Below are 27,099 nucleotides of genomic sequence, written 5' to 3'. Positions count from 1 at the left end.
CCTGAGGACATGAACCCGGCATTGGGGAGGAGCTTAAAACAAGAGCATTGGGAATCAAAGGGAAGAGAGCAACGGGGAAAGTTGAACACTGAGATGGGGTGGCAGTTCTGGGTAAACGGCATGTAGGATTCGGAGGTATGGCACAGATTTAGTGGAATGGCATTGAATGGAATTGATGTGAAAAGCAGAGATAGACACGAGCTGGGAGGTGACTACAGTTCCTTGGGAGAGAGATGGCAGCATCTGTGAGTGAGAGGCACGGACAAGTGTGTGGACAGCAAAAATGGAGAGGAGCAGGCTGACTGGAGAGAGTCAGGGAACTGTGTAAGGCTTGGGTGTCAGTGGGGTGGGACAAATAAGAGATGGTCCAGGCTTTTGGCTTGAGAATTGCTCAAATGGAGGCACTTGTGCCTGAGACGGGGAAGATGGGAGAGGAACAGGCTAAGCGGGAAAAGTTCTAAACAGTTAATTTTAAGAATTATCATATAAACGTTGTGTTAAAGCTTCTCTGGTTAAATTGCTGTTAAGCAAGGGTTGTGAAATCAGGCATAACAGTTTGAATTCTGGCTCTCTTATTTTCTACCTAGGCAAGTAATTTTATTTCCTCTGATTTCTCAAATAGGGATTCTTAAGTCTATCTCTTAAGGTAAAAATGCAATGTGATAATGTTTATAAAATACCTTGAACATCATAGGAACTTAGTAAATAAAAATTACTATTACTATAATTGCTAATGGCAATGTATTATGGTAGAGAAAAGACTCAGTTTTGACCTTGACATTTATAAACTGTGTCATACAGGTAAAAAAAAAATGTATTTGAGATTTCTTATCTTTAAAACCAGCCAAATTACCCTCTTTTCCTACATCATGAAGAATATAAAAATGATAATTACAACTCTAACATTTTTTATTTAGCCTTGAACCTATACCATTGATAAGTGATAAGAGTCCTTGGAGTGAAATAGTCTTTGTACTACAAGGAAGAGAAGATTATAAATATTTATAGCCTGTGACCACAGGAGCTCTGTGAAAAACAGTACTGTAAAGAGAATAGTGCGCTGGGGGAAAGGTATTATTTAAGGTCAGTCTCATGATCACTGAGAAGGAGCAAAAAGATCCCTAGGACATCCAAATGTCAACTACAAAGTTCTTATGTAGTATTTTGGAAACGTAGCCTTCAACATTAAGTGTATGGTGACCATGAAGCCTATTATGCTCTGTATCTTGTGTTTAGAAAATGGGATTTATTGTCCACTTAAGTTGCAAATGAATTCACTAGCCTTGTGTAAACTGACCTATCACTGTGGAAGTCATGTGGATTCTTCCATTCATCAAAAAGTGACAGACTCCCATGTCAACACAGCCATTTCAGTCTTTTTCTCAACAAACAAGAGGTAGCCTGCTTTCCTTAAATAGGTTATTATGAGGATAAAATATGATGAAGATTGTAAAAGTGCATATTAAACCAGAAGTACTCTAAATATAAGAAATTATTTTGGATATTATTACATTTGGGAGAAAGGCTCAAAATCAAATACTCTTCATTTGTTTGTTCATTTATTTGTTTCATCAACCAATAAACAAATAATATCTTTTATGTACAGGGCACAAGAGAGGATACAATATGGGTAGAAATAGCTCCTGTTGTCAAGGAGTTTATAAAGTTAAGGAGGAGAGACAGTCACACACACAGATAACTATAGTACTACACTGAATGGGGCAGAGACTATAGGAAGCATCTAAAAAAAGATAAGATGGTATGGGAGTTATTAGAATAGGGGTATTTCCTTTAGCTGGGTTTACCAGGATAACTCTAAGAACAGGCCGGGTACAATGGCTCATGCCTGTAATACCAGCACTTTTGGGAGGTCAAGGGGAGAAGATCACTTGAGCCCAAGAGTTCAAGATCAGCCTGGGCAACACAGGGAGACCCTGTACAAAATTATCCAGGCATGGTTGTGCACGCCTGTAGTCTCAGCTACTCAGGAGGCTGAGGTGGGAGGATGGCTTGAGCCCAGGGGGTCGGGGCTGCTGTGATCCTGCCACTTTACTACAGCCTGGGCGACAGAGCCAAGATCTTATCTCAAAAAACAAACAAACAAAAAACCCCAAGAAATAGGAATGATTTTGAAAGGCTGTAATAGCAGAGTAAGAAAATTCATCTCATAACAACAATAATAAGACAACCATAAAAGCAGATTTCAAAATTTTCTATATGTGCCAAAAATGTGTCAAGTGCTTTAACTGTATTAACAACTTTGATCATCACAATAACCAAAGGAAGGAGCTGCTATGACCAATCCCCATTGTACAGACTTAGAAATGTCACACATCCAGTAAGTTGCAGAGCCAGGAAACAAATCTGGGTCCTTTTAATCACAATACTCTATTGTCTCCAGATAGGATGAAAGTCATGAAGAAACAGAAAAACATAGTAAAACCTTGGTGACAAATCATTAGGTGTTCAGTGTGGCCGAAGCACAACAAAAAACAAATCTAGCAGACGTAGGTCTGAGAAAGACTGGGTAGAGTCTTAGTGTTAGACTAAAAATTGTGGTCTTTATTTTATAACTAACAGGGAGATGTCTAAATAGAGACGATGGGAATTGTGAGAACAGATGTCAACGTTATGAGAGTCTTCAGAGACAGGAAAGGTAAAGAGGTTCAGGGAAAAATTTCACAGTGAGTCTCTTGCATTTTACTTGTTCTTAAATAAAATAATTCAGTAGGAGAGGTGATCTGTGTAAAATCAATCATTCAATATTCCATGTGAATGACTCCATTAGATGCTACAGTGATTTTCAGTGAGGACAAGTCTGATCTGTGATGCCCCCATAGAGATCAGGTGAAAGCTTGCTGGCTTTTCCATTTCCTATTTTACTGCTACCAATAGAATGTCTTCAGGTGGTAAGAACTAGGTGTTACAGAAAGAAGACATTGTATATTGGTGTGCTTTCAAAAGAAATTCACATTAAAAGTACGATCTCAACCTGCTTCTGAGAATTCGCAGTAGAGAAACTCTTCTTTAATCTTAAAAGTAAACCAGAGGGTCCTTACCAAAATGCTCTGACCTCCTGACCTCAAGACAGTTTCAGGGCAGTTTCTATCACAGTTGTGAAGCCTGTGTCACACGGAAGAGCCAGGAGGCAGGGGACTCTGGGTGTTACTGTATTGAGCAACTGTAGCCTCCTGGGTGATCTCACAGGTGTATCTAGGAGTCACTTTCAGTGTCAAAGTCATAGAAACAAGTAGTAAAATAGTTTATCTCCTTGATAGCATGACTGTTAGAGTTAACCTGGTATTTTAACACCCACTGGTATACCAGAAATAATTCTTAAAAAAATAATTTTATTACATACCAAGCACTGAAGTTAATACTGTTGGACAAAGTAGCTAAAACATGGAGAAAATTACGTCACGCCTGGTGGGGAATATTGTAGTCTTGTTTCTTTTGAAGCTATATGTATTATATAATGGCTAATGGAAGGTAAAAAAGAGGAATAATTTTTTCCCCAGTGAATGACTGGAGCTCATTTTATTAAGAGGAATGTAAAATTAGTATACAATCACAGAGAAAAGTAATCTTAATTAGTACTTAATAGCACTCTATAAAAGATGGCCTCAGACTGACCTTGTGATCAATAGAAGTGCTTGCCTGCTACTCTTCTCAAAAGGAAAAGCCATTCTTGTCTAACTAATACATATACATGACCTCAGAGAAACTCATCACACAAAGAGAGATCGCCTCCCCCGACAGAGTTCAGTCCGTTTTCCCTATTTTTAAAATATGCTAAAATTAAAGGGATAATTTTCTCCCTAAAGGACATGTTTCCTTTTAGAAGTACCATATACAATCTGAAAAGGAGGGAATTTTAACCAACTTCCCATTAATTTAGTAAATATCTCAGAATGCTAAGATCAAAATCTTCACAGATAATGGCTTCACAGTAGCATGTTGGCTTTACACCTACTATGAGAATGCTGGGAAGTAATCTTTGAAAAATTTGTCATTGTCAATGGGACTACTGGGTTTGATGTGATTAGTAGTCAATGGGACTACTGGGTTTGATGTGATTAACAAATTTTCCTTTTTAGATAGTGATTTTAGCTATAACCACTTTAAATTGGTTAAACTATTTTTATTTATAGCATTTTTGTTTTGTATTTATGGTTACATCGATGAAAAAAGCAGTGATGATAAATTCTGAAATCTTTTAAGAGAATTTACCAGGTCCAGAGATAGAATAGTGGAGCTGGAAGGACCTCTGAGATGATATAGTCTGGTCTCCTCATGTTACGAATTAGGAGTAGTGGCCCAAAGATTTTTAAAGAGCCCTTCTGATTCTATCACAATGGATATTACCTAAAATATAATCAGTTTGGCCCTTAGAGAAAATTTATAAATTATTTGTCCATGTTACTCCTACTCTGAATCAACTACTCATCACCATGGTACCTAATACAATACTAAGCTTCTAGAAGGAGCTCCTAAATTATATTCTACAGTATTTTGTATTCTTACATTTGTGTTACTCAGGAATTTGAAAGTGGTTATGAATACCTCTAATACAGTTTGGATGTCATTTCCAAATCTCATGTTGAAATGTAATTCCCAGTGCTGGAGGTGGGGCCTGGTGGGAGGTGTTTGGGTCATGGGGGCAGATTCCTCATGGCTTGGTGCTGCCCTCACTATAGTGTGTTCTCATAAGATTTGGCTGTTAAAAATTGTGTGGTACCCTCTCCTTCTCTCACTCTTGCTTATGCTCTTGTCCTGTGATGTGCCTGCTTCCACTTCACCTTCTGCCATGAGTAAAATGCTCACTGAGGCCTTCCAAGATGCCAAGTATATGCTGACACCATGGTTGTACTCTTCTTTATAAATTACTCAGTCTCAGGTATTTCTTTATAGCAATGCAAGAATGGCCTAACATAATCTACACTAAAATCAGACTATCCAAATTACTTCAGAGACCCAGAAATGAACAATTAGCATATTAGACATTGTTACATGAAGTTAGGCATGAGCGGGGCAGGAGAGGGCTCTGCTCCCCACCCACCAGGAATGTCAGGTGATTATCAGGTGATGGTTTGGCAGTTATCACATTGCTGCTCTAAAAATGATAATTCAGCAGCCAGTGCACCAGGGAGAGACAATCTCCTGAGGGTCCACAGCTGTCACAATGAAGTGTTAATTGAATGCAGACACCAGGGAGAGGCAACTTCCCAAACAGATAAAACACTTAAAATTGGTAATTGGCTTTCAGCAGGGTCTCAGGAATTAGGCGAGTGAACTGGGCACGTGCATTAAGAGACAAAATGGCAGAGTATAACTTTTGGGGGCATTCCACCAGAAAAGGGAAGAAACCTTCAGATGGGCATGCATACAACTTCCTAAACACACTGCACATGCTCACTTCCCAAGCACAAGGAGGGCACATGCAGGCAGCCCACCCTAAGGGAGAAATCGTGGGAAAGGGGTGCAAAATGCTGGAGGTGGGCCAGCATATAAAGTCCCAGGGTCAAGGTTAAATGCCCGCTTGGGTCTCTTCCAAGTGTACTTTCCTTTCTTTCCCATTCTAAAGCTTTTTAAAATAAACTTCCACTCCTGCTCCGAAAGCTTGCCTTGGTCTCTTTTTCTGCCTTATGCCCCTCAGTTGAATCCTTTCTTCTGAGGAGGCAAGAATCGAGGTTGCTGCAGACCCATACGGATTCGCCACTGGTAACTTGGATACCTTCTACCCCTAACAGAATGAGTTGTCAGGATACACATGTGCCCCCTGAGCTGAAAGAAACAATCAGAGTGTGGTGAACAGGAGGCTGCAGGCCTAGGAGAGAAAAGCCTGGGGGAGCCTACAGTGGCTATGAAGAGAGAGACTGGGACTCTGCCAGAAACTTCCCATTCCTCCCAAATATCTGTTCTGGGAAATGTGAGGTTAGAAAGAGAAGACCGTTGACCACTTGGGACAGGAACTTCTCATAGGGATCTTCTTTTTGAGAGTCTATACGAGTTAGGCTGTCTTGGAGCTAGGCTGGCTGAAACAAAAAGGTCATTGTGTAGAGTGGGAATCACAAGCCCAAGTGCCTGAGGGACAGGCATGATGGTGACTTGCTATAAGGCTGTACTGTCAGGGAAATGATTTGGACAAACTGGTGAGAACATCCCCATCAAGAGGGGCAGTCTGAGAGTCAACTCAAGCTAAGGGTTACATGCAGGAATGTTGGCCCGGTGATGCTGAATTACTAAGAGTAACCCAATATTTAGATTTATTCTAAATACAAAGTCTCTCTTTTTAGGTGTTGAAAACAAATTCCAACTTCTCAAAAACATTGTGAAGGCTGAAAAATACATGTTCCACAGCCATGCCCTCCAGTTTGTTGTCTCTTGCAGAGGGTGTAAGAAATGGGGATTAGTTACAGTGAAAAGATGACAATAAACTATTCTATTATTGAGATTTATCATATAGAAAGCCTCTGAAACTGAATTAGATATGCACTGGTTCTTTGGTCTAGTGGCTTGAATCTCACTTGGGTCTCTAAGTGGGTGTGGGATGGTAATAAGATGCATTTGTAATCATATGTACCTGTAGTGCTCAGGTAGATGGTGTAGGTAATCACAGTGCTCTTTTCCTTTAAACTTCAAAATCTTTCAAGCCTCAACAATCTTCAAACCGCAAAATCCTTCTCAATGCAGTGTTTCAGATGGCCACCACCAGTTAATCAGAGATGACAAAAAAATAGAAAATTATTGACTCCCCCTGGCCTAGATGAGCCTCATATATAATATATATAGTTTTGTGATACTTTATCATTTATTTATCTAAGAATATCCACAGAAAGATGATAAAACATGCTGTAGTCAAATATGGAGATTAGAAAAAATCTCAAAAGCTACTTATTCATTTGTTTGAAAAATATTATTGAGAGTGTCCTTTATGCCAGGCACATTGCTAGGCATTGGAGTTGCTCTAGCTGATAACCTCTAAACAATTGGTTAGACTTCCAACTACTGGCATTTCTTTTCTAGTCGGTTCCTGTCTCTTCATCTTGATTTTGGTGGACAGTCCCATGATAGGCAGAATTTCTGAATTTATCCCCCAAAGATTCCATGCCCTAAGCCCCAGATTCTGTTAATATGATGATACAATATATAACTCCAATGACTATGTTATGTCATTTGGCATAGTGGACCTTAAAAGGGGAGATTATCTGGGTGGTCCCAAGGTCATCAAATGAGTCCTTAAAAGTAGAGTACTTTCTCCAATTAGTAGTATGAGAAGAAGGCCGAGGAGAAAGTTAGAGATATATGAAATATGAGGACTCAGTGCACCATTGCTGTCTTGAAGATGGAGGGCCATGGGAGAAGAAATGTGGGTGGTTTCTAGGAACGATGTATGGTTCCACAGAACAGACAGCAAGGAAATGAGGACCTTGGACTGACTCCAAGGAATTGATTCTGCCAACCACCTGCGTTAGCTTGGAAGGGATCATTTCCCAGACCTTACAGATAAGAGCTTAACCTGCTGACGTCTTCACCTAGGCCTTGTGAGATCCTAAGCAAAAAACTCATCCATGCCTGCCTGGATTTCTAACTTATAAAACTGTAAATCACTACCTTTGTGGCATTTTGCTACAATGTAATAGAAAAATAATACAGTAATGGTGGGAGGGGTTGGTGTGGGGAACCCAAGAGCAACATCTATCTAAACATTAGAGAATAATTTTATATCTTCTTCCAAGCTTCTGTGTCTAATTCTTTAAAAAAATTCCAAAAAGTAACCCAAAAGTTTGTTGGAATGTATAGTTTATATGTACCAATTTTGGCGTTTATTTTGCATTCAGTAGCCAGGATTAGTTTGTTACACATGACTGAAAAAAGGCTTGTATACACAATATATAAAGAAATCATATAAACCAATAAGAAGAATAGAATTATCCAATAGAAAGAAAATGGATCAAAACACTTGAGCAGACATTTCACAAAAATATCTATATGGCCAATATTGAAAGGTACTCAACATTCTTATTCATCTGGGAAATAGACATTAAAACCACAATGAGATATTATTATATTCTTTTCAGAATGGTTAAAATGAAAAAGACTGACAATACCAAGTACTGGTGAGGATGTGAAGGATGTGAAACTGTTAGTGGGAGTGTAAATTGGTGCAGCCACTTAGGAAACACTCGTTGGCAGTATCTACTAAAGCATGTAACTGACATGTAGCCTAAGGCCTAGCAATTCCACTCTTAGGTATAATCTGATGGAAATGCATACATATGTTCCCCAAAAGACAAATATTAGAATGTTCACAATAGTATTATTTATAGGAGTGGCAAGCTGAAAAATACCCAAATAATAATCAATAAGGAAGTATTCAAATTGTGATCTATTCACACAATGGAACACTATACAACAATCAAAAAGAATGAACTATTGCTATAGGCAACAATATGATACAATCTCACAAACATAATTTAGGCAAAAGAACCCAGCTACCAAAGAAATATACTGTATGATTTCATTTATATAAAGTTTAAAGTCCAGCAAAACGAATCTCTGGTTTAGGAAATCAAGACAGGGGTTACATATGGGGAAGGGATGGGAGAAAACACAATGGGGCTTTTGGTGATGATAATTATGTTTCATTTCTTGACCTCTATGGAGAACACATAAATGAAAATTTAATAAGTTGTACAACTAAGATTTCAGTGCTTTTTTCTTTGTGCATTGTACTATAATACAAAAGTAAATTTTAAAGCATACTCTATTCTAATTTAGTAATATAAAAGTAACTAAAAATTCATACCCTTTCCTAAACTAGGGTAATTCTTTTCTCACCCGCTAGTTTTATCTCCAGAAACATAGTAAGTGGCTCTGAGTTTGAATATGTAAAAGGGAATGAGGAAGGTGGGAGCCAGAGTATTCTACAAAAATAAACCTTTTTTTCCTCTAAAAAACAGAGAACGTATAAGAAAATCCAATTTTTATCTTAGAAAAATAACATTCTAAGTAAAATACCATTGTCATTTAAAACTTATAGACTTCTTTTATGTAGGAAACCCTCTGAACTTCCCTTTAATGACATTTTCCTTGAAAAGAAAGTTAAGTCGGTAACCCACAAGGAAGCTTGTGTGTCGTGTTATAAATACTTTAGCAGCCCTCGGAAAACTGTTTCCAGTTCATTGAGATCACCTGTAAGAAACTGATAAAATATGGGCCGGGCGCAGTGGCTTATGCTTGTAATCCCAGCACTTTGGGAGGCCGAGGCGGGTGGATCACGAGGTCAGGACATGGAGACCATCCTGGCTAACACGGTGAAACCCTATCTCTACTAAAAATACAAAAAATTAGCCGGGTGTGGTGGCAGGCACCTGCAATCCCAGCTACACGGGAGGCTGAGGCAGGAGAATGGCGTCAACCCAGGAGGTGGAGCTTGCAGTGAACCGAGATCGTGCCACTGCACTCCAGCTTGGGTGACAGAGCGAGACTCCGTCTCAAAAAAAGAAAAAAAAAAAAAAGAAATCGATAAAGTATGAATAGTGGCTAATTTACTCTTGCGACTGGTAGAAGTTTTATATCTTGATATCTCCCCAAAATAAAATACAAAATATAGCCAAGATGCACTTGTGATAATGCCAATAAACCTATAGTTTTTGACTGCAAGGGAGTTAATAATCTCTTCTGAAGACTTACAGCAGTCTTGATAAAAAGGAATTATTTAAAAATTGCTATTTTATGTTTGCTCAAGATTAAATGCATATAAGTAAGGACTACCCATGTAGCTGCTGGGCAAAGATATAATACCATAGGGCATTCCTTTCTTTCTTATCTTTTTTTTTTACAGAGGGATCTTGCTCTCTCGCCCATTCTGGAGTGCAGTGGTGTGATCATAATTCATGGCAGCCTCAAACTCCTGAGCTGAAGCAATCCTCTAGCCTCCACATCCTCAGTATGTAAGACTACAGGTGGGTGCTACCATGCCTAGCTAACACTGTAGGGCATTTCTAAGGAAATGATAAAACTTTTCTCAGTATCCTTGGTTTTGCATGCTAGCATAATCTAGGTGATCAAAAAGAAAGGTTTGAAGCTGAGCAAAGAAAGTAACAGCTAAAGGGAAAGACAGAGATTTACAGGAATTCAGAAAAATATCATAGGTAGATTAAGAGGTGTTGTGATTGAAAGATCCACGATGTCATTGTGCAATGTAAGATAAAATCATGTAGTAACTTCATTTTAGACCTACAACATAAACACTGATGTTCTGCTACATTCTACACATACCACTTAATGACGATGATTCATAAGAACAGCTAATCTATGGGTGAACACATTGTTCAATTCACAGTTGTCTTTAAGTGCCTTCTATGTTTGTGTGACGGCTCCACATTAGGTGTTATGGAAATACTCAAATAAAGATGATTGGTTAGTGTCCCCACAGAGTCTATGGAACTAGTGGCACAATAGAAAAATACACAGATTATTAAGGTAAAGTAAAATGTAAATACTTTCAAGAGTCACCAGGAAAGTATTACAGAGAGTGCTCCTTCCTCTCTCAAAAGGAAAAATGAGAGATTGAATAATCCAAATAAGAACAGGATGAATGAGGGAGATGGATTTGACCTGGGCCAGTACTATAGTTTTGCAAAGTTTGTGCATAGGAATACTAGATATTGGGCACAACAGTGGGAAAGCTCAGGGCATTTGGGAAAAATATTTTAGTTATTGTTCCATCTTTATTATCAACTACAATAGTTTGTTGGTTACATTTGAAAGCTACTAAGATCACTGTAGACATTAACTGTCTCTTGTTATAATTACTCTACAGTGAACCTTGTTTTATTCAGCCAGCAAGAATTTCATGTTTACTGACTGCCGTCTGTGGTTCTTCCCAGGGAAGGAAGTTATAAAATAGACAACTATTAGAGAATCATGTAATTTTAAAAATCCAGAGCAAGTTACAAGTCAGTACAGATTTAGCACAATCTTCTACACCTCTTGTCTCTATAACACCTGCCCAAAGATTGGTGTTCAGAACGATGTTCTTGAGATAATTGTGTGCTCCTCCACCAAAGACTCAAGTACCCAAATTAGTATATATTCTCAGGAACATATTTTATAAATATTTTAGCTAAGGTCTAAGCAAAATAAGTATTCTGATGAACTTTTAGAAAATAAAATGATCCAGAACATGTCATTTCCAAATATGCTTCCTAGCAACAATTCAATGTTGTCACAGAGTGAACCATCAGCTACATCTTAATTCAGCATAATGGGAGACTTTAGGTTCATTTTAGAGGAGAGGAGCATGAAAGAACCAATTAAATTTCTTGGTATTCACTAACAATTTGGTTAAGGCGGGCACTTTACATGTATTCACTCACTTCATCTTTTCATCAGTCCTATGAAGAAGTACTACCATCATCCCTATTTTAGAGATGGAAAAGTTGAAGCTTGGAGAGGTTAAATATTGTCCAAGTTCAACAGAGAGCCAAAATCCAAAACCAAGTTTGTCTGACTTTAAAAGGCACTGTATTTTACTACAGTCATTGCTTTTAGAACTTTTTTCCTTAGATGTTCATGCTTTCCAAAGACATGGAATCAACCCAAATGCCCATCAATGACAGACTGGATAAAGAAAATGTGATACATACACACTATGGAATACTATGTAGCCATATAAAGGAATGAGATCATGTCCTTTGCAGGAACATGGATGGAGCTGGAAGCCATTATCCTCAGCAAACTAATGCAGGAACAGAAAATCAAACACTGCATGTTCTCACTTATAAGTGAGAGCTGAGTGATGAGAACACATGCACACGTGGAGGAGAACAACACACACTGGGGCCTGTCAGGGGAGAAGGGGAAGGGAGAGCATCAGGAAGAATAGCTAATGGATACTGGGCTTAATACCTAGGTGATGGGTTGATCCGTGCAGCAAACCACCATGGCACAAGTTTACCTATGTAACAAGCCTGCACATCCTGCACATGTACCCCTGAACTTAAAAGTTGAAGAAGAAGAAAAAAAAGATGCTAATGCTTTCCTTATACTTTAGTGTTACTTTTCCAACCCCAGGGATCTCAGACCCAATCATTTGGTAATATAGTTCAACAATATTGAAGTGGAGGTTTTTCCCATATGCATTTTAAATAATTTGTTCACGATTTATTGAGCACATATGATGTGCCAAGCACCACATATGCATTAACCCTTCTGCTCCTCATAGCAACTTGTGAGTGTGGTAGTGTAATTACCACCATTTTACACAGGAAAAATCTGGCCTCCATGACTCCACGCTTGGCCTTGGTTCACTGTCTCCATCAGTGCATTGGCCTCCTCAATGTATTCTATAGGGTCCTCTATGCATTCCTGATGTAACTACTGGATGGTCTCAGAGCTCAGTCCTTGGGCCTCTCTCTTCTCTGTCTAAGCTCTCTCCCCTACGTGTCTCATCTAGCCTTGCAATATAAGTGATGATGACTTAAAAATTTATATCTTCTGCTCTGACCTGTGTACTGAACTCCACCTAAAATACTCAACTTTCAACTCATACCTCCACTTACATGATGGATAGACATCTCAGACTTAGCATATCCAAAATTGAACTCTTAATTTTTCTTCAAACTTATTTTTCTGTCTTCCTCATTTCAAAAAATTGTCCTTAAATTGTCAACACAGACTAAATTAAACTTCATTTAATAAAATTGATAGTTTCAATAGCTTTCCTAAACAGACTACTGAATTTGCTAAAATTTATCATTTGAGATTTACTGAAAAAATATATCTGATTCTGGTTGAGGTATTGATATCTATATTGTACACACATACATCACACACACACACTTTCTAAGAAATAATTTGTGTACTTGTAATAGTATGTAAATAAATCAAAGTATTATTAATGAAAGTAAAACCAAAGCCATAAGCATGTCTCATTGTCAATGAAAAGGTGCTCCACATTGTTATTCATCCAGAAAATGTGTATCAAACTTAAAATGAGATACCACCACACGCTGATCAGAATGGTTAGAATGAAACAGGCAGAGAATACTGATATGGTTTGGCTGTGTCCCCATCCAAATCTCATCTTGAATTGTGCTCTCACAATTCCCACGTGTTGTGGGAGGGGCATGGTGGGAGGTAATTGAATCATGGGGGTGGGTCTTTCCCATGCTATTCTCGTGATAGTGAATAAGTCTCATGAGATCTGATGGTTTTATAAAGGGGAGTTTCCCTGCACAAGTTCTCTTCTCCTGTTTGCTGCCATGGGAAACATTCCTTTCACCTTCTGCCATGATTGTGAGGCCTCCCCAGCCATGTGGAACTGTGAGTCTGTTAAACCTCTTTCTTTTGTAAATTGCCTAGTCTTGAGTATGTCTTTATCAGCAGCATGAAAATGGACTAATACAAATACCAAGCACTAGTGAGGATGTGAAGCAAAGGAAACTCTCATATACCATTAGTGGGAATATAATATTTAACATTTAATTGTGTCTTAAAATGGCACCTATTATTTTCTTTGTCAATCCCACATCATCTGCTTAGAGAAGTTGCCATTTCTCTGGCTCATTCTGTTTGGGCCATTCAGCATATGTTCTTGTCTTCCATATCACAGTTGCAGAGTGCACTATATCCCTGGACACAGTGCTTAGTGTAGTGATCAGCATTTGCCTCAAGCTAAGTCATTAAGAATCTTTTAGAGGAGATCAGTCTTGTTTCTTTTTCTGGCATCACAAACTCTCAAAATAATGTAGACTTTTGGGTGGTAGGGCCATCTTGTCATGACATAGGAGAGCCTTTCTCAAGCAAGGAGAACTGAGAAACAAAACTCCTGTGACATTATTAAACTTGTTTCTAAAGCCAGGATATATCTTGGGCTTTTTACCTTTGTAGGCTAATAAATTCCCTCCTTAGGCTAGTTGATGCAGTTTGGCTTTGTGTTCCCACCCAAATCTCATCTTGAGTTGTAATCCCACATGTTGATGGAGGGGCCTGGTGGGAGGTGATTGGATCATGGGGGCAGTTTTCTCCCATGCTGTTCTCGTGATAGTGAGTGAGTTCTCACAAGATCTGATGGTTTAAAAGTGCGTGGTGGTTCCTCTCTCTCTCTCTCTCTCGCCACAATGTAAGATGTGCCTTGCTTCTCCATGATTGCAAGTTTCCTGAGGCCTCCCCAGCCATGCAGAACTGTGGGTCCATTAAACCTCTCTTCTTTATAAATTACCCAGTCTCAGATAGTTCTTTAGAGCAGTGTGAAAATGGACTAATACAGAAAATTGGTATTGAGAGAAATAGGGCACTGCTATAAAGATACTTGAAAAATGTGGAAGTGACTTTGGAACTGGATAATGGGCAGAGGTTGGAACAGTTTGGAGGGCTCAGAAGAAGACAGAAGATGTGGGAAAGTTTGGAAATTCCTAGAGACTTCTTGAATGATTTTGACCAAAATGCTGATAGTGATATGTACATATACCACTGAACTATTGTTCCTTATCTAATTTAAGATCTTAAGTTTTTAACTGAAATTGTTGTATCTATTTAGCTTTATCTAAGAGTGATAGAAAGCTATTACAATGGAAGTCCATAAATGACTTTGAAGGGAAATAAGCTACTGAGAAAAGTTTTTATGAAAAACAGATGACTAATGCCTTTAATATATAAATAGTTAATATAAGCCAATAAACGAAAAACTAAAAGCACCTCCAACAGAAAAATGAATAAAGGACATAAATGACAATAGAAAATGAAAATGACCATACGAAAAAATACTTACCTGCACTATAAATTTTTTGAGTTAAATTAAAATATAATGCAATGTTTACCTAACAAATCAGATATATTAAAAATGATAATATTCAATATTGACAAACTCTGATGAGATGTACACTTAAAGCATTGCCGGTAGTAATATAAAATAGTGCAACTTTTCTGGAAGACAATTGGAATTATGTATCAAATATATCTAACACATTGTCTCAATGAAATGAGAAATACAGACAAACATTTAGGTAGGAAGATATTCTTTTTAGTTATTTATAATAGCAATCTACTTGGAAATGGTTAAGTAAATATAGAATTTATTTTTGGGTATAATATGAAGTAGGAATTTAACTTTCCCCAAGTGGTTAATTGCCCCAGCATCATTTACTGATTAGTTGAACATTTTTTCACTGATGTTTGACTATACCTCTGGTTCCATATGGACAGTGGTCTGTTTCAGGCATTTTATCCTCTTCTACTGGTCTCTTTATCATCCCATGTTAATATTAGATAGACTTAAGGCCACAATTTTAGAATGAGTCTTGATATTGGGTAGAACAATTTTCTCTGTCTTCAGATTGTTTCAAAACTATTTCGACTATTTTACCCTGCTTCCTTTTCTAACTTCATGTACATTTTAGAAACAGCTTATTTGGGTAACCTCAAAGATGCTTTTTTTGAGATTTTAAATAGAACTAAATTTGTTGATACATTTAGGAGAAATGACATATTTTAGCTATTAAAGCTTCCCCTCCAAGATCATAATATAGGTCTTTATGTATTTAAGTATTCTTTCATGCATCTGTATACGCATATGCATATCTATATCTATAATGGGTTCAGATAACTTTTATAAGGTTTATTCCTTTTGGAACCTTATAATTTTATTGCTATTATAAAGGATACCTTAAAATTTTAACTTTCTGTTTTGGCTGATATACAGAAAGGCAACTGATTTTTGTATAATGATCTTATATTTGGAAACCTTGAGGAACTCTTAAAATGAGTTTCCTTCCTGATGGTCCACTTTCTCCTATAAGGAGCTGACTGGGAACTCTAGGGTATGAAAACTGTCAGGTTTCATGCAGAATGTGAGAGTGAGTTGGAAAGAAGGCAAACAGTAGGGTCACCCCATTCCCTCCTGACCCTGGCAATGGTGAAACTTGGAGGGCTCTTCCCTTAAATGGTATCTATCCCAGTGGAGGAGACCTTGTCTCTCTGATGTGGAATGTTGCAGCCTTACAGAGACTATTGTCTTCAGTCTGGGAGCTGGTTCCTTCTAAGCCTTTAGGTTTTAACCTGTTACCTCTTCACTGACTGCCCTATTTAAATCACCTGCCAACCCTCACCTGTGCCTGCCCTTATTCCCTATTACAGAATACTGTTCTTGTCCTTTATGGCAATGATCACACTTTATGAGTTTATTTGTTTGGTAATATTCTTGTTTACTGTCTGTTCTTCCTAACCATTGCAAGCTTCATAAGGGCAGGGACCAGGTCTATTTTGTTCATCTTTTTCCTGGTCCCTGCCATTTAGTTCAATAAATGTTTGTAGACTGAATAAATGAGTTAGATGTCAAATATCTGCTTCAATTTTTAATGTTAACAATCCACTTGTCTCATCATTTAAAATATACCCTACTTATGTAATCTGATTTTATCTTCATCATTGTCTTTAAAATAGGGATGCTAGTCCCCATTTGACAAATAAGGCACAGGGAAATCAAATCATGTGCTCCAAATTAATATCTAGAAATTAGCAGAGTTGAAAACAGAACCCAAATCATCTAACTCAACATCTAATTAAAAAACATATAACAAAAGGAAGAGAGAAAGAAAGGAGGGAAGGAAGGATGGAGAGAAGAAAGGAGAGAGGAAAAAAGGAAGGTGGAAAGTAAGGGAGGCTATATTCATTTGTGAACTTTCCATGTCAAGGGCATACCACATCATTTATCCTTGTAAAAACTCCTTAAGTTTCATACTTTCCCATTAGGAAACCTCATACTCTCCAGACATTTCAGGCCAGCAAACAGATTAAGAATATTCTTGTATGATATTGTTATATACGAGTCATACAGAGTGAGAAATAAAGGAGTATGCAGTTATAGAGTAAGTCTCTTTTTCTCAGCTACATTTCACAACATAAAACTAGCTGGTAAAGTCAGGTCACCTAATCGAGTCTGATAATTATAAGGTTTACTCACAGCATGATTTAAGTTTCAATTTCAAGTTCCAATTCATTCTCTCATAATTTTTCTGCCTGAGTCAACATTACACAAGACGTTGGCTCTCTTAACATTTAAGATCCACATGAGAATATTTTGCCAGTTTTACTATAGGTATGAGTGTAGAAATAGTTTCTTTCTAGTAGAATCATAATTTAAAAAAGAAAACTGCACTCAAGTTTTTATTTTAATCAATGATACTACATATCCTTTATTTTTCTTATCCCTAAATCTGATTGTGAAATAAATGGTCGTTTCTATTATTTTGATTAGCTGGCTTTGTACTGTGAAGTTACAAGAAGGAAAGGAATCACCTACTGCTGTCAGTCTCTATGTAATAATAATAAAAAAGTACCAGTCCTTAAGTTAATAATACTATTTTTGTGATTTGCAGGGGAAAAAACACTTTGCTGCCAAAGGGTAATCCACATAGAAGAGCTGATTGCTAGGTGAAACACTGACAGAATGAGACTTTATTATGGAACCTATTGATATGAGAACTCTACATCACTGTAAAGTACAGCCACTCACATCTGCCTGAACTCAAACAGAGTAAAATGATATAGTATTTATGAATTCTGTCTGCTCCAGGAGGGCATGACAATACATACTTAATCCAACATGGTTTATCAGGGACAGACAGTGATGCACTGGTGCTTAGAGATCACACCCTCAGAACTCCAACGTACCCATTACTGAGACATCATATTCTATCAGCAGCGTTGCTTCTTGTCCACATTGTTTAAGAATACTCATGGCTTCAGCATGTGTAGTTCCAAGAAGCCGAATTCCATCCACACTGAGCAACCTGTCACCAGGTTTGATCGTGCCCTCTCTGAAGGGAGAATAAAGGAATAGTCTTGATTAATTTAGCATAATGGGGCTTAGTATTAATAGTCACTTCAGCCAAATTCGTTTTGTCACACATATTCTGCCATCCATCCCATTTGCACTCTTTTTAAGCATCAAATTTGACAGTAAGAGTATAAAGAAGTAACCCTGAACAGAAAATTGCTGTAATATGAAAATCAGTAATGAGAAAATAACTACACATTAGCAAAAAAACCTAGTTACCCACAGGTAATTCTTGGAGTACAAAAGTAAGAAGGGCACATTTTCCTTTTTTCTAGGTTTTTGCCTGAATGTCTAAAATGGATTTATTGGAGGCCAGAAAATACTATTCATCTATTTTCCCAAAGTCAGGTAAGCAGAAAAGCCTGCAAATTTCATTCAAATTATTACTAGTGAATCCAAGCAGGATAGGAACTGCTGGCGAGAAATTTCCCTTGTCTATAAATTTCCCTACTGATTTATAAGGCCATTTGGCAATAATTAAATTTATTCGATCTCACATTCCCTGGAAGAGGAAGGCAAATGCTATTCTCCCTGCTGTGACCACAGACACTCAAGGCACTGAGAGATGATCAGGACTTCAGTGACACCACAAAAGTACAGCCAGAGTGGCCCCCAGATAACACTCCCTGCCTCAGGGAGGGGCACAAAAATGAGAAAATCAAATGATGGGATTATATGTTTAGGATTTGGAAAGAATAATAATGACCTTTGAAAGAAAAATCTTTCACCTAGTTCACTCGCTAAGTCTTTTGGCTCCAATTTTTTTCTTAAATTCTCAGATTTCTTTGAGTTCTAAACTAATTTGTTAACACAAGTATGCCACTCACAAGCTCATAGCCTATGTTTTGACATTTCTGTCAACTCTAACTCTAAATGTTAATAAGAAATGAAAACATTCTAATTTGCTTCAGGAAGGGTGATTCACTAGACACATGAGAAGGGAAAAGGGGAAACTCTTGGACATTTTGTTACCCGCTGCAAAAGCAAATATACATCAGCACAAGTAAGAAACCAGTGTTTTCCTATTTTCTAATTTTATACGAAATATCACTTTCTTAAAAGTGAGCTAATCATATGAGTTTCAAAGGAAAAGAAGCCTGAATTCCTCCCGCAGTTCTTTCACTTACTCACTGCCATACTGGCAGTTTTGTCATCTGTAAATGTGGATACAAAGACCTCATTTAGAGGGTGGTTGTAAGGATAAAATAAGATAATGTCCACCAAGCACTCAGAACAGTCCCTAGCACATAGTAAATGCTTAATAAATAATGGTTATTATTATCTCTATCTCTTAACAAAGGTTTTTAAGTTTATCCTGGTCTGAAACAGAGACAGGAGGAATCAGTACATTTTCCTCCTCCCCTTCAACAATCTCTAGTGGCAGCAGTTGTGTTCCCCCATCATTATAGAGTCAACTTTTGCTGTGGGAAACTAATACAGAGATGAGTATCTCCAGGGACACCTAAGTTGTGAGTTTACTTGGGGCCTTAATTACAATAGGAAAGTTGAAGGCATTTGCCCTTCACATATTCAAATTAGCAAGGAAGAGAAATGCAAAGAAAACTTTAGAGACTAATGAAATGTCTTCCATTTTGCTGAAAGTCACTTCCATTCTGACCTACATAGTCACTATCAAAAAATAACACTAATAATAAGAATGTTGAGAATGGTAAGAATCTCACCACCACCACCTATGTGTTCAGGCTGGGAGATTAGCAACAGAAGATGCATTGCCAGCGTCTGCCTACAAGAGCCAGCTGAGTTCTGGAAGTACCTCCCCTGTGCCAGGCCCCCTGCAAGGCATTATATATCTCCAATCTTTGATAAAACTGAACAGCTCTGAAAGATGGTATTATTACCTACATTTCCAACGGTGGTGGAAATTGAGCTCAGTATTAAGTCACTTGACAAAGATATAGTGTAGTAAGTATAGAATTTAGAGGCAAATCTTATTTTTTCCGATTCCATAGTTCAGACTCTCAGTTTTCACATTGTAACATGTTTGCTTAATATCTACATTTTACTGTAAAATTTCTAATTTATCAACTTCTATGTTAAAGTCCCCAGCTTTATTTATTCTATTTTGGAGAGTGACACAGAAAGATAAAGTTTACCTGTCAGCAGGCCCTCCAGGACGAACACATGTTATCACAACTGGACGAGATTTATTTCTATCATCATGTGCTCCCCCTAGCAAAGAAAAGGAATAGAGCTTAAAAATGCTTTCATTGTTGACATTTAAAAATATCACCTACAAGATATCAGCTGAGAAATGTCCTACTTGATGTATGGAGGAAAATATGTAAAATTTTCCTTGAGGCATACAAAAGCCTTAAAGGTCTTGCTGATTTTATATAGAATATATTTTTGAAGTCACCATTTCTCCATCTTTCAGTAAATATATGGCTGTAACCAGGTAATATATAAAGTATTTAACAACTGGTATGGCAGGGGGATCAACTGATTATATCAAGTACTGGCCCGATATGAACAGCTGTCTGTTATACAGTACAGATGTGTATATCTGTGCCAATCAAACTGGTCTAAAATACTGGTCAGTAGGTCTACAACAAAAACCAAAGTAAAAGAAAAATCCTAGTATTAAAAAAGAAAGCAAAAAAAAAAAAAAATTCAAGTGACCAAGTGGCTTTCATTAAAAGTGAGGTGTTCAAAAATTTGGGGCAAATTTTTCAGACTATGTCAAGCCAGCTGCAATCCTTGAATGGGAATTTTAATTTTCTGTTAGAAAAACTTCTCCACAAGAATTCATAGAAACATAGATGTTTCAAGAGGGAAGGTAATTTATTGTAAATTCTATTTTTAATCCATGACCCTTTTGTACAATTTCCTTAATCTGTGCACCCCAGTGTCTGCATGAAATGCCCGGGTGCTGGCCTACTTACTAGATGTGAGGCTGCTCACTCCACATTTGGACACCAAGGAGTGTTAGAAAGTTCCTCCTAATATTTAACTGATATCTCTCTTCCTTCAACTTTCATCCACTGGTCTTTGTTCTATGATCCAGAGCAGTAAAATCAAAATGTATGCTCTCTTTTACAAAAATGCTTTTCCAAAAGTTGAAAACAGAGATTTTACGCAGGCTAAATCTCACCTTCTTAATGTTGAACAATGCCAGTTTTTTTATCTATTCTTTATGTGACCTGATTTCTTTGCACATCACCATCCTGACTGTCCATCTGGGAGTTTTCTAGTTTGCCAATATCTGATAAATATAAAGCTATTGTCAATTATTGCTCCCTTAATGTTTGCCTGCTAGAACAGATGGACATTTCCCAAACCTGGCATCGGCTGAAAGGTCAACTTATAGAAAATAGCCTAAGAGAAAAATTAAAAGGCATTCACAGTTCCTCAGGAAGGCAAATGCTTCTTTTGTGCTCACTTCTATGACAAGTGATTTGTTTAGTGTGATTGATTGGTAAAAGCTCTCATTCAGTATTTTCTTCTTTCATTGTGTTTAGCTTCTTTAGAAATTCCTCTTTAAAATAAGAAATTCACCACTTTCTCAGAAAAAAATTTTAAAATGAAAATTTTAAATATTACCACAAATGCTTACCCAAATTTATGTAAATACTGTTACATAATTTCTCTTTTGCAAGGTGATCCTAAAGGATAGGTTTGCTTTGCCCTAAAGGAAAACTGAGAAAAGGATGGGGGCCAAAGATAGCATGAAATCATTCCACAAATTTTGGTTTGTATTTACAAATTTCAATATGTAATATCAAATGCTTGTTAAAGTGTGAGGTAGTTCTATATTTCTTGATATGTGGCATTTTACTGTTATTTGTAATGAACCAAGCTTCCTGTGTGACTCACTTAGGTTCTGGAAGTTTGCAGCAGCAAGGCCAAACAGGAACCATTCAGAGACCAGTGATATTCTCAATCCTGGTGTACATTAGTATCAACTGGGATGCTTTTTGAAAATATCAATGCCAGGGCCACAGTGCAGACCAAATCTGAATATCAAGTAGCATATGTTAAATGACTAGGCCCACCTACAATTTTGCATTTGAGAATGACTAGAGAAGGTTTCCTTGTCTAAAGTGTAAAGCAACTTCATGGCAGAGTGCCTTTCCTATCAGCCCAACTCATCTCCTCTGGCTTGCTTGCATTAACTGAAATTTAACACTCCAAGGTTTAGGCCAGAACATCATTTTCATTCTATGGATGCAAGATTCTATTGTTTAGGGAATAAAGGTTTTAGAACCTGTGACTTATGGCATTAGAAATATAATTCCGTTCATCAGCTAAAAGCTTAATGTTGCAAGTTCCATTCTAATAGGTTAAGAAGAACTTCTCCCATACTAAACAGATATGCTCCATCTGCAATATCTTTTCTTTCCTGACTATTTTTTCCTGGTATTTTCTATTGATCTAAGTTTAGCTCAACTCCCATCTATGCCAAAATATCTTACCTGCCATTCTAATATTTACTCACAGCACTTTCTCATTCTGATTAACCAGTGATTCTTAAGTGATGGGTAGTGACCACCTTTTGAACAGGGAAAATCCTCCAGATGGACCTCTAACTAATCTAAAAATAGAAATCCTTTGATTCTCATTGAGAAACTATGCAAAACTCCAAAAACTTTTAGGTTCAACCAACATATTAAGGGAGTTATTAAGGCCTATAAAAATGTGGTCCTCATGAACTAATACTGGCTTATTGTGAGTTTTTTAAAATCAGTATAATATTACGAAGTCTGATGTCCATACAAATCTAGGCAACATTCAATCATTCACTTATTAAGTGCCTCCACATACCAGGCAGTGTTCTAAGCTCACATTATAAAACTCCTGGGCATACACACAGATAGTTGAAATTCCTGCAAACTGTGGGAAGGGTGTTTTACTAACATTATATCATCAGTTGTCTTGAGGTGGTTGCGCATTTCAATTGCTTCTATTCTGTTTATTTCTTAATAATAAATTACTCTTGGTTTAGCTTTTTCATTAGTAATTTGATTTGTTATTGACTAACCATACAGTCACTATCAATGAATATCTGCAACAGCAGTATTTTTTGGTATAGTGTTTCAATAATTAGGCTTGTATGCATGTGATTCAAGAGCCTTCTCCTTCATACCTGTATTGCAAAACAGATTTGTATATATCACCCTTCAGCCAAAAATTACTTGTACAGTGACTTTTTACTATATCCATCTAGTTATTTTAAACAGAAATTTAGGAATGGTTAGGGTAAATGATCTTGGGCTCTGTTGCTCCATCTAAAAATAGGCCTTGGTCAGAAAAATGTAATAACAACAAGTCTAAACCTCTCAATGAGTTCCTAGTTCCACATTCTCTCTACTACTCACTTGAGCACTCTATCAACTTTTGTCTTAAATTCGCTGGACTGTAATTCCCTGTAGATCGAGGTCTTATGACTCCATAGTACTTTTTTCTATGCTGACATGTTGACATGTGCTTAATAAACATTTGATTGATTTGCTAAGTGACTGGCACAAAATGAAAGCTACTATTTAAAACTCAATCACTTAAGACAAATCCAAATCTGTACAAGTATATCCACATCTCTTTTATTCTTTGATGCATACATATTTATTAAGATGTTTAATTTTAATTAATGTTTTAATAATTTTGATAGAATTTTTACTCTGGTGAAGTATAAAATATTATAGGTGAAGACAAAAACAATCAAGAAATGTGAACTGTTAAAACATTCCTGATAGTGGAAAACCAAATACTGCATGTTCTCACTTATAAGTGGGTGCTAAGCATTGAGTACACATGGACACAAAGAAGGGAACAACAGACACTGGGGCCTATTTGAGAGTGGAGGGTGGAGGGTGGGAGGAGGAGGAGGAGGAGGATGAAGATTGAAAAACTGATTGAGTATGATGATGATTACTTGGATGACAAAATTATCTGTACCCCAAGCCCCCATGACATGCAATTCTCCCATGTAACAAACCTGAACATGCACCCCTTGAATCTAAGATAAAAGTTGGAAAGAAAAAAATCCCTGATGTTTACATAGCTCCCTATTGAACCTCATTGTCATACTACGAATTGAGAGTTGTTAATATAGGCATAGTCTTTAAGGAATAAAATTACTACTGAGAAAACATAATGCAAGATAAAATTATACTTTAGAATTAGTAGGTTTTTTTTTTTTTTGAGATGGAGTCTGGCTCTGTCACCCAGGCTGGAGTGCAGTGGCATGATCTGGGCTCACTGCAAGCTCCGCCTCCCAGGTTCACGCCATTTTCCTGCCTCAGCCTCCCGAGTAGCTGGGACTACAGGTGCCCGCCACCATACCCGGCTAATGTTTTTGTATATTTTTAGTAGAGATGGGGTTTCACTGTGTTAGCCAGGATGGTCTCGATCTCCTGACCTCATGATCCGCCTGCCTCAGCCTCCCAAAGTGCTGGGATTACAGGCGTGAGCCACTGCACCTGGCCTAGAATTAGTAGTTTGATGACAAGTTGGAATCACCTGAAATTGTTATTATCAATGCCATACTATAATAGGATGACTTGAGCTGAAGCACATAGATACCCAAGAAATTAGAATCTTCAATCCATTTTTAGAAAGCTACAATAACCAAATGTGTTTCTGGAGAAATTTATTTAAATAAAGTCCCTTAATCCTAGTGTATTAAATCAAATCAAGCATACTAATCAAAATTTTTGATTCAGTGATATAGAAAAATAAAAAAGGAAAGACAAAAGACATGTTGAAAAGTATAGGATGACTGAACTGACAAGGTTTATAAACAGTGGCTTTTTGCTCCGTATTAATGAACCAAAAATAGAGCTACATAAGATTTCCACTTTTATTATCATTCAGTGTTGTGTTTATTTAAAGAAGAGAAGATTTTTTCTACAGAGAGTGAGAGAAAATCTTTACAACTTATACATCCAACAAAGGACTAATATCCAGAATCTATAGGGAACTCAAAGAAATTAGCCAGAAAAAAACCAAACAATCCCATCAAAAAGTGGGCTAAGGATATGAATAGACAATTCTCAAAAGAAGATATACAAATGGCCAACAAACATATGAAAAAATGCTCAACATCACTAATGATCAGGGAAATGCAAGTCAAAACCACAATGTGGTACCACCTTATTCCTGCAAGAGTGGCCATAATCAAAAAATAAAAAAAAAATAAATGTTGACATGGATGCAGTGAAAAGGGAACACTTCTACACTGCTGGAGGGATTGTAAACTAGTACAACCACTATGGAAAACAGTGTGGGGATCCTTAAAGAACAAAAAGTAGAACTATCATTTGATCCAGTAATTCCAGTACTGGATATCTACCCAGAGGAAAAGAAGTCATTATACAAAAAAGATACTTGCACATGCATATTTATGGCAGCATGATTTGCAATTGCAAAAATATGGATCCAGCCCAAATACCCATCAATCAACTAGTGGATAAAGAAACTGTGGTATGCATATACAATAGAATACTACTCAGCCATAAAAAGGAATGAATTAATGGAATTTGCAGCAACCTGAATGGAATTGGAGACCATTATTTTAAGTGAAGCAACTCAGGAATGGAAAATCAAACATCGTATGTTCTCACTCGTAAGTAGGAGCTAAGCTATGAGGATGCAAAGGCATAAGAATGATACAAGGGACTTTCAGGACTCAGGGAAAAGGGGGAGGGGGGTGAGGAATAAAAGGCTACAAATTGGCTTCAGTGTGTACTGCTCGGGTGGTGGGTGCACCAAAATCTCACAAATCACCACTAAAGAACTTATTCATGAAACCAAATACCCAAATACCACCTGTTCCCCGAAAACCTATGGAAATAATTTTTTTTAAAGCAGAGTTTTCTAACCAACACCTACCTCGTATTACAAAACCAAAGGTATTGCCTTCTTTATGTAATGTGACCTCCACTGTTCGGAAAATAACACTGGATCCTTGCACAGCTGAATAAAGGAAAGAGAAGGAAATATAACTTGTTAGTCATCATAACATTTCTAAATCATTCAATGTGGCATAAAATATTACAGATCCCTGTTGCAAATAAGTTTTGAGTAATAAGCAACAATTCCTTTTCAAAGAAAATGTTTAAAAAACTGTAATGACATAAAAATACCATAAAACAGTCATCTGTATAAGTGACTCTCATAGATACAAGTGGAACCAAAATCATAGATAGTTCATTTCCTTCTACATAGTTCGTTTCTAGATAAGAGGGGGATGTTTACATTGTTTAAACTCTACCTAACAAGAGAGACAATATTTATATAAGTAGAATTGTTTTCCTTTTGTAAAATGCAAAAACAATATTTTTGTAACACTTGTAAAATAACTTCTGTATTTATTTTTATTTTGCAGCCAGCACAGGAAGAAAAATTACCATTCTCAGATTGCTATCAACAATTAGGCTGATGCTAATAGATGTTCTGACATATAAATAGCTATTAAACTAAGACACAGCAACCCAGATGAAACTTAGAGGGCAAAAGAAATTCTAACTACATTCAAAATACTACTACTATCTAAGAAACTACAGATTGACTTAATTTTACTTGATACATTATGCTTATGTTGTGTTTGCATGATTATCACTTTCATGTAACAAAATGGAATTGTATTGTCAAGCTGCAATCTCTAGTCACATTACATACAAGTATGATGGTATAAGGTATATGAAGGTATATTTACTAAAATATTCTGTAAGATTGCTTTCAAGAACCTGTTGAGTCATTCTGGTTGTACTATATACACTATTTCTGCATGAAAAAAACCCATAAAACTTCCACAAATTGGTATTTTATCATTATGCACAAAGGAATGTTTTTATTCATAGAGACTTGTGTAGGAGAATTTTAGATCTTTATCTTGAATTTGTACCTAGTTAATACCATGTTCATTATCAAGTAACACATTTTTTTACATTGCTACTAGATCCTGAAGGGTTTATTAGATAAAACTATTAGCAAAAAATATACAGGCAGGCCAGGCGCGGTGGTTCACGCCTGTAATCCCAGCACTTTGGGATGCCAAGGTGGGTGGATCACAAGGTCAGGAATTCAAGGACAGCCTGGCTAAGATGGTGAAACTGCATCTCTACTAAAAATACAAAAATCAGCTGGGCGTGGTGGCAGACACCTGTAATCCCAGCTACTTTGGAGGCTGAGGCAGGAGAATCACTTGAACCCATGGAGGCGGAGGTTGCAGTGAGCTGAGATTGCACCACTGCACTCCAGCCTGGGTGACAGAGTGAGACTCTGTCTCAAAAAAA

General features: G+C 37.1%; 1 protein-coding gene across 2 annotated transcripts in view; it reads right to left on the bottom strand.

The window, feature by feature from the left end:
* The window catches only part of GRIP1 (glutamate receptor interacting protein 1), a 449,905-nt gene that overhangs the window by 147,249 nt on the left and 275,557 nt on the right, over positions 1-27,099 (bottom strand). For both annotated transcript variants that reach the window (XM_030820036.1, XM_030820035.1), the window contains exons 5-7: positions 25,694-25,777; positions 19,960-20,035; positions 17,680-17,825 (exon numbers count right to left, since the gene is read on the bottom strand). In XM_030820036.1, coding sequence (XP_030675896.1) covers positions 17,680-17,825; positions 19,960-20,035; positions 25,694-25,777 — 306 coding nt within the window. The remainder of the gene's footprint in view (positions 1-17,679; positions 17,826-19,959; positions 20,036-25,693; positions 25,778-27,099) is intronic.

Source organism: Nomascus leucogenys, chromosome 10 (assembly GCF_006542625.1).
Source record: "Nomascus leucogenys isolate Asia chromosome 10, Asia_NLE_v1, whole genome shotgun sequence".
Lineage (NCBI taxonomy): Eukaryota > Metazoa > Chordata > Mammalia > Primates > Hylobatidae > Nomascus > Nomascus leucogenys.
Note: the sequence above shows the minus strand (reverse complement) of the source record. Positions and strands in the feature narration are given on the sequence as shown.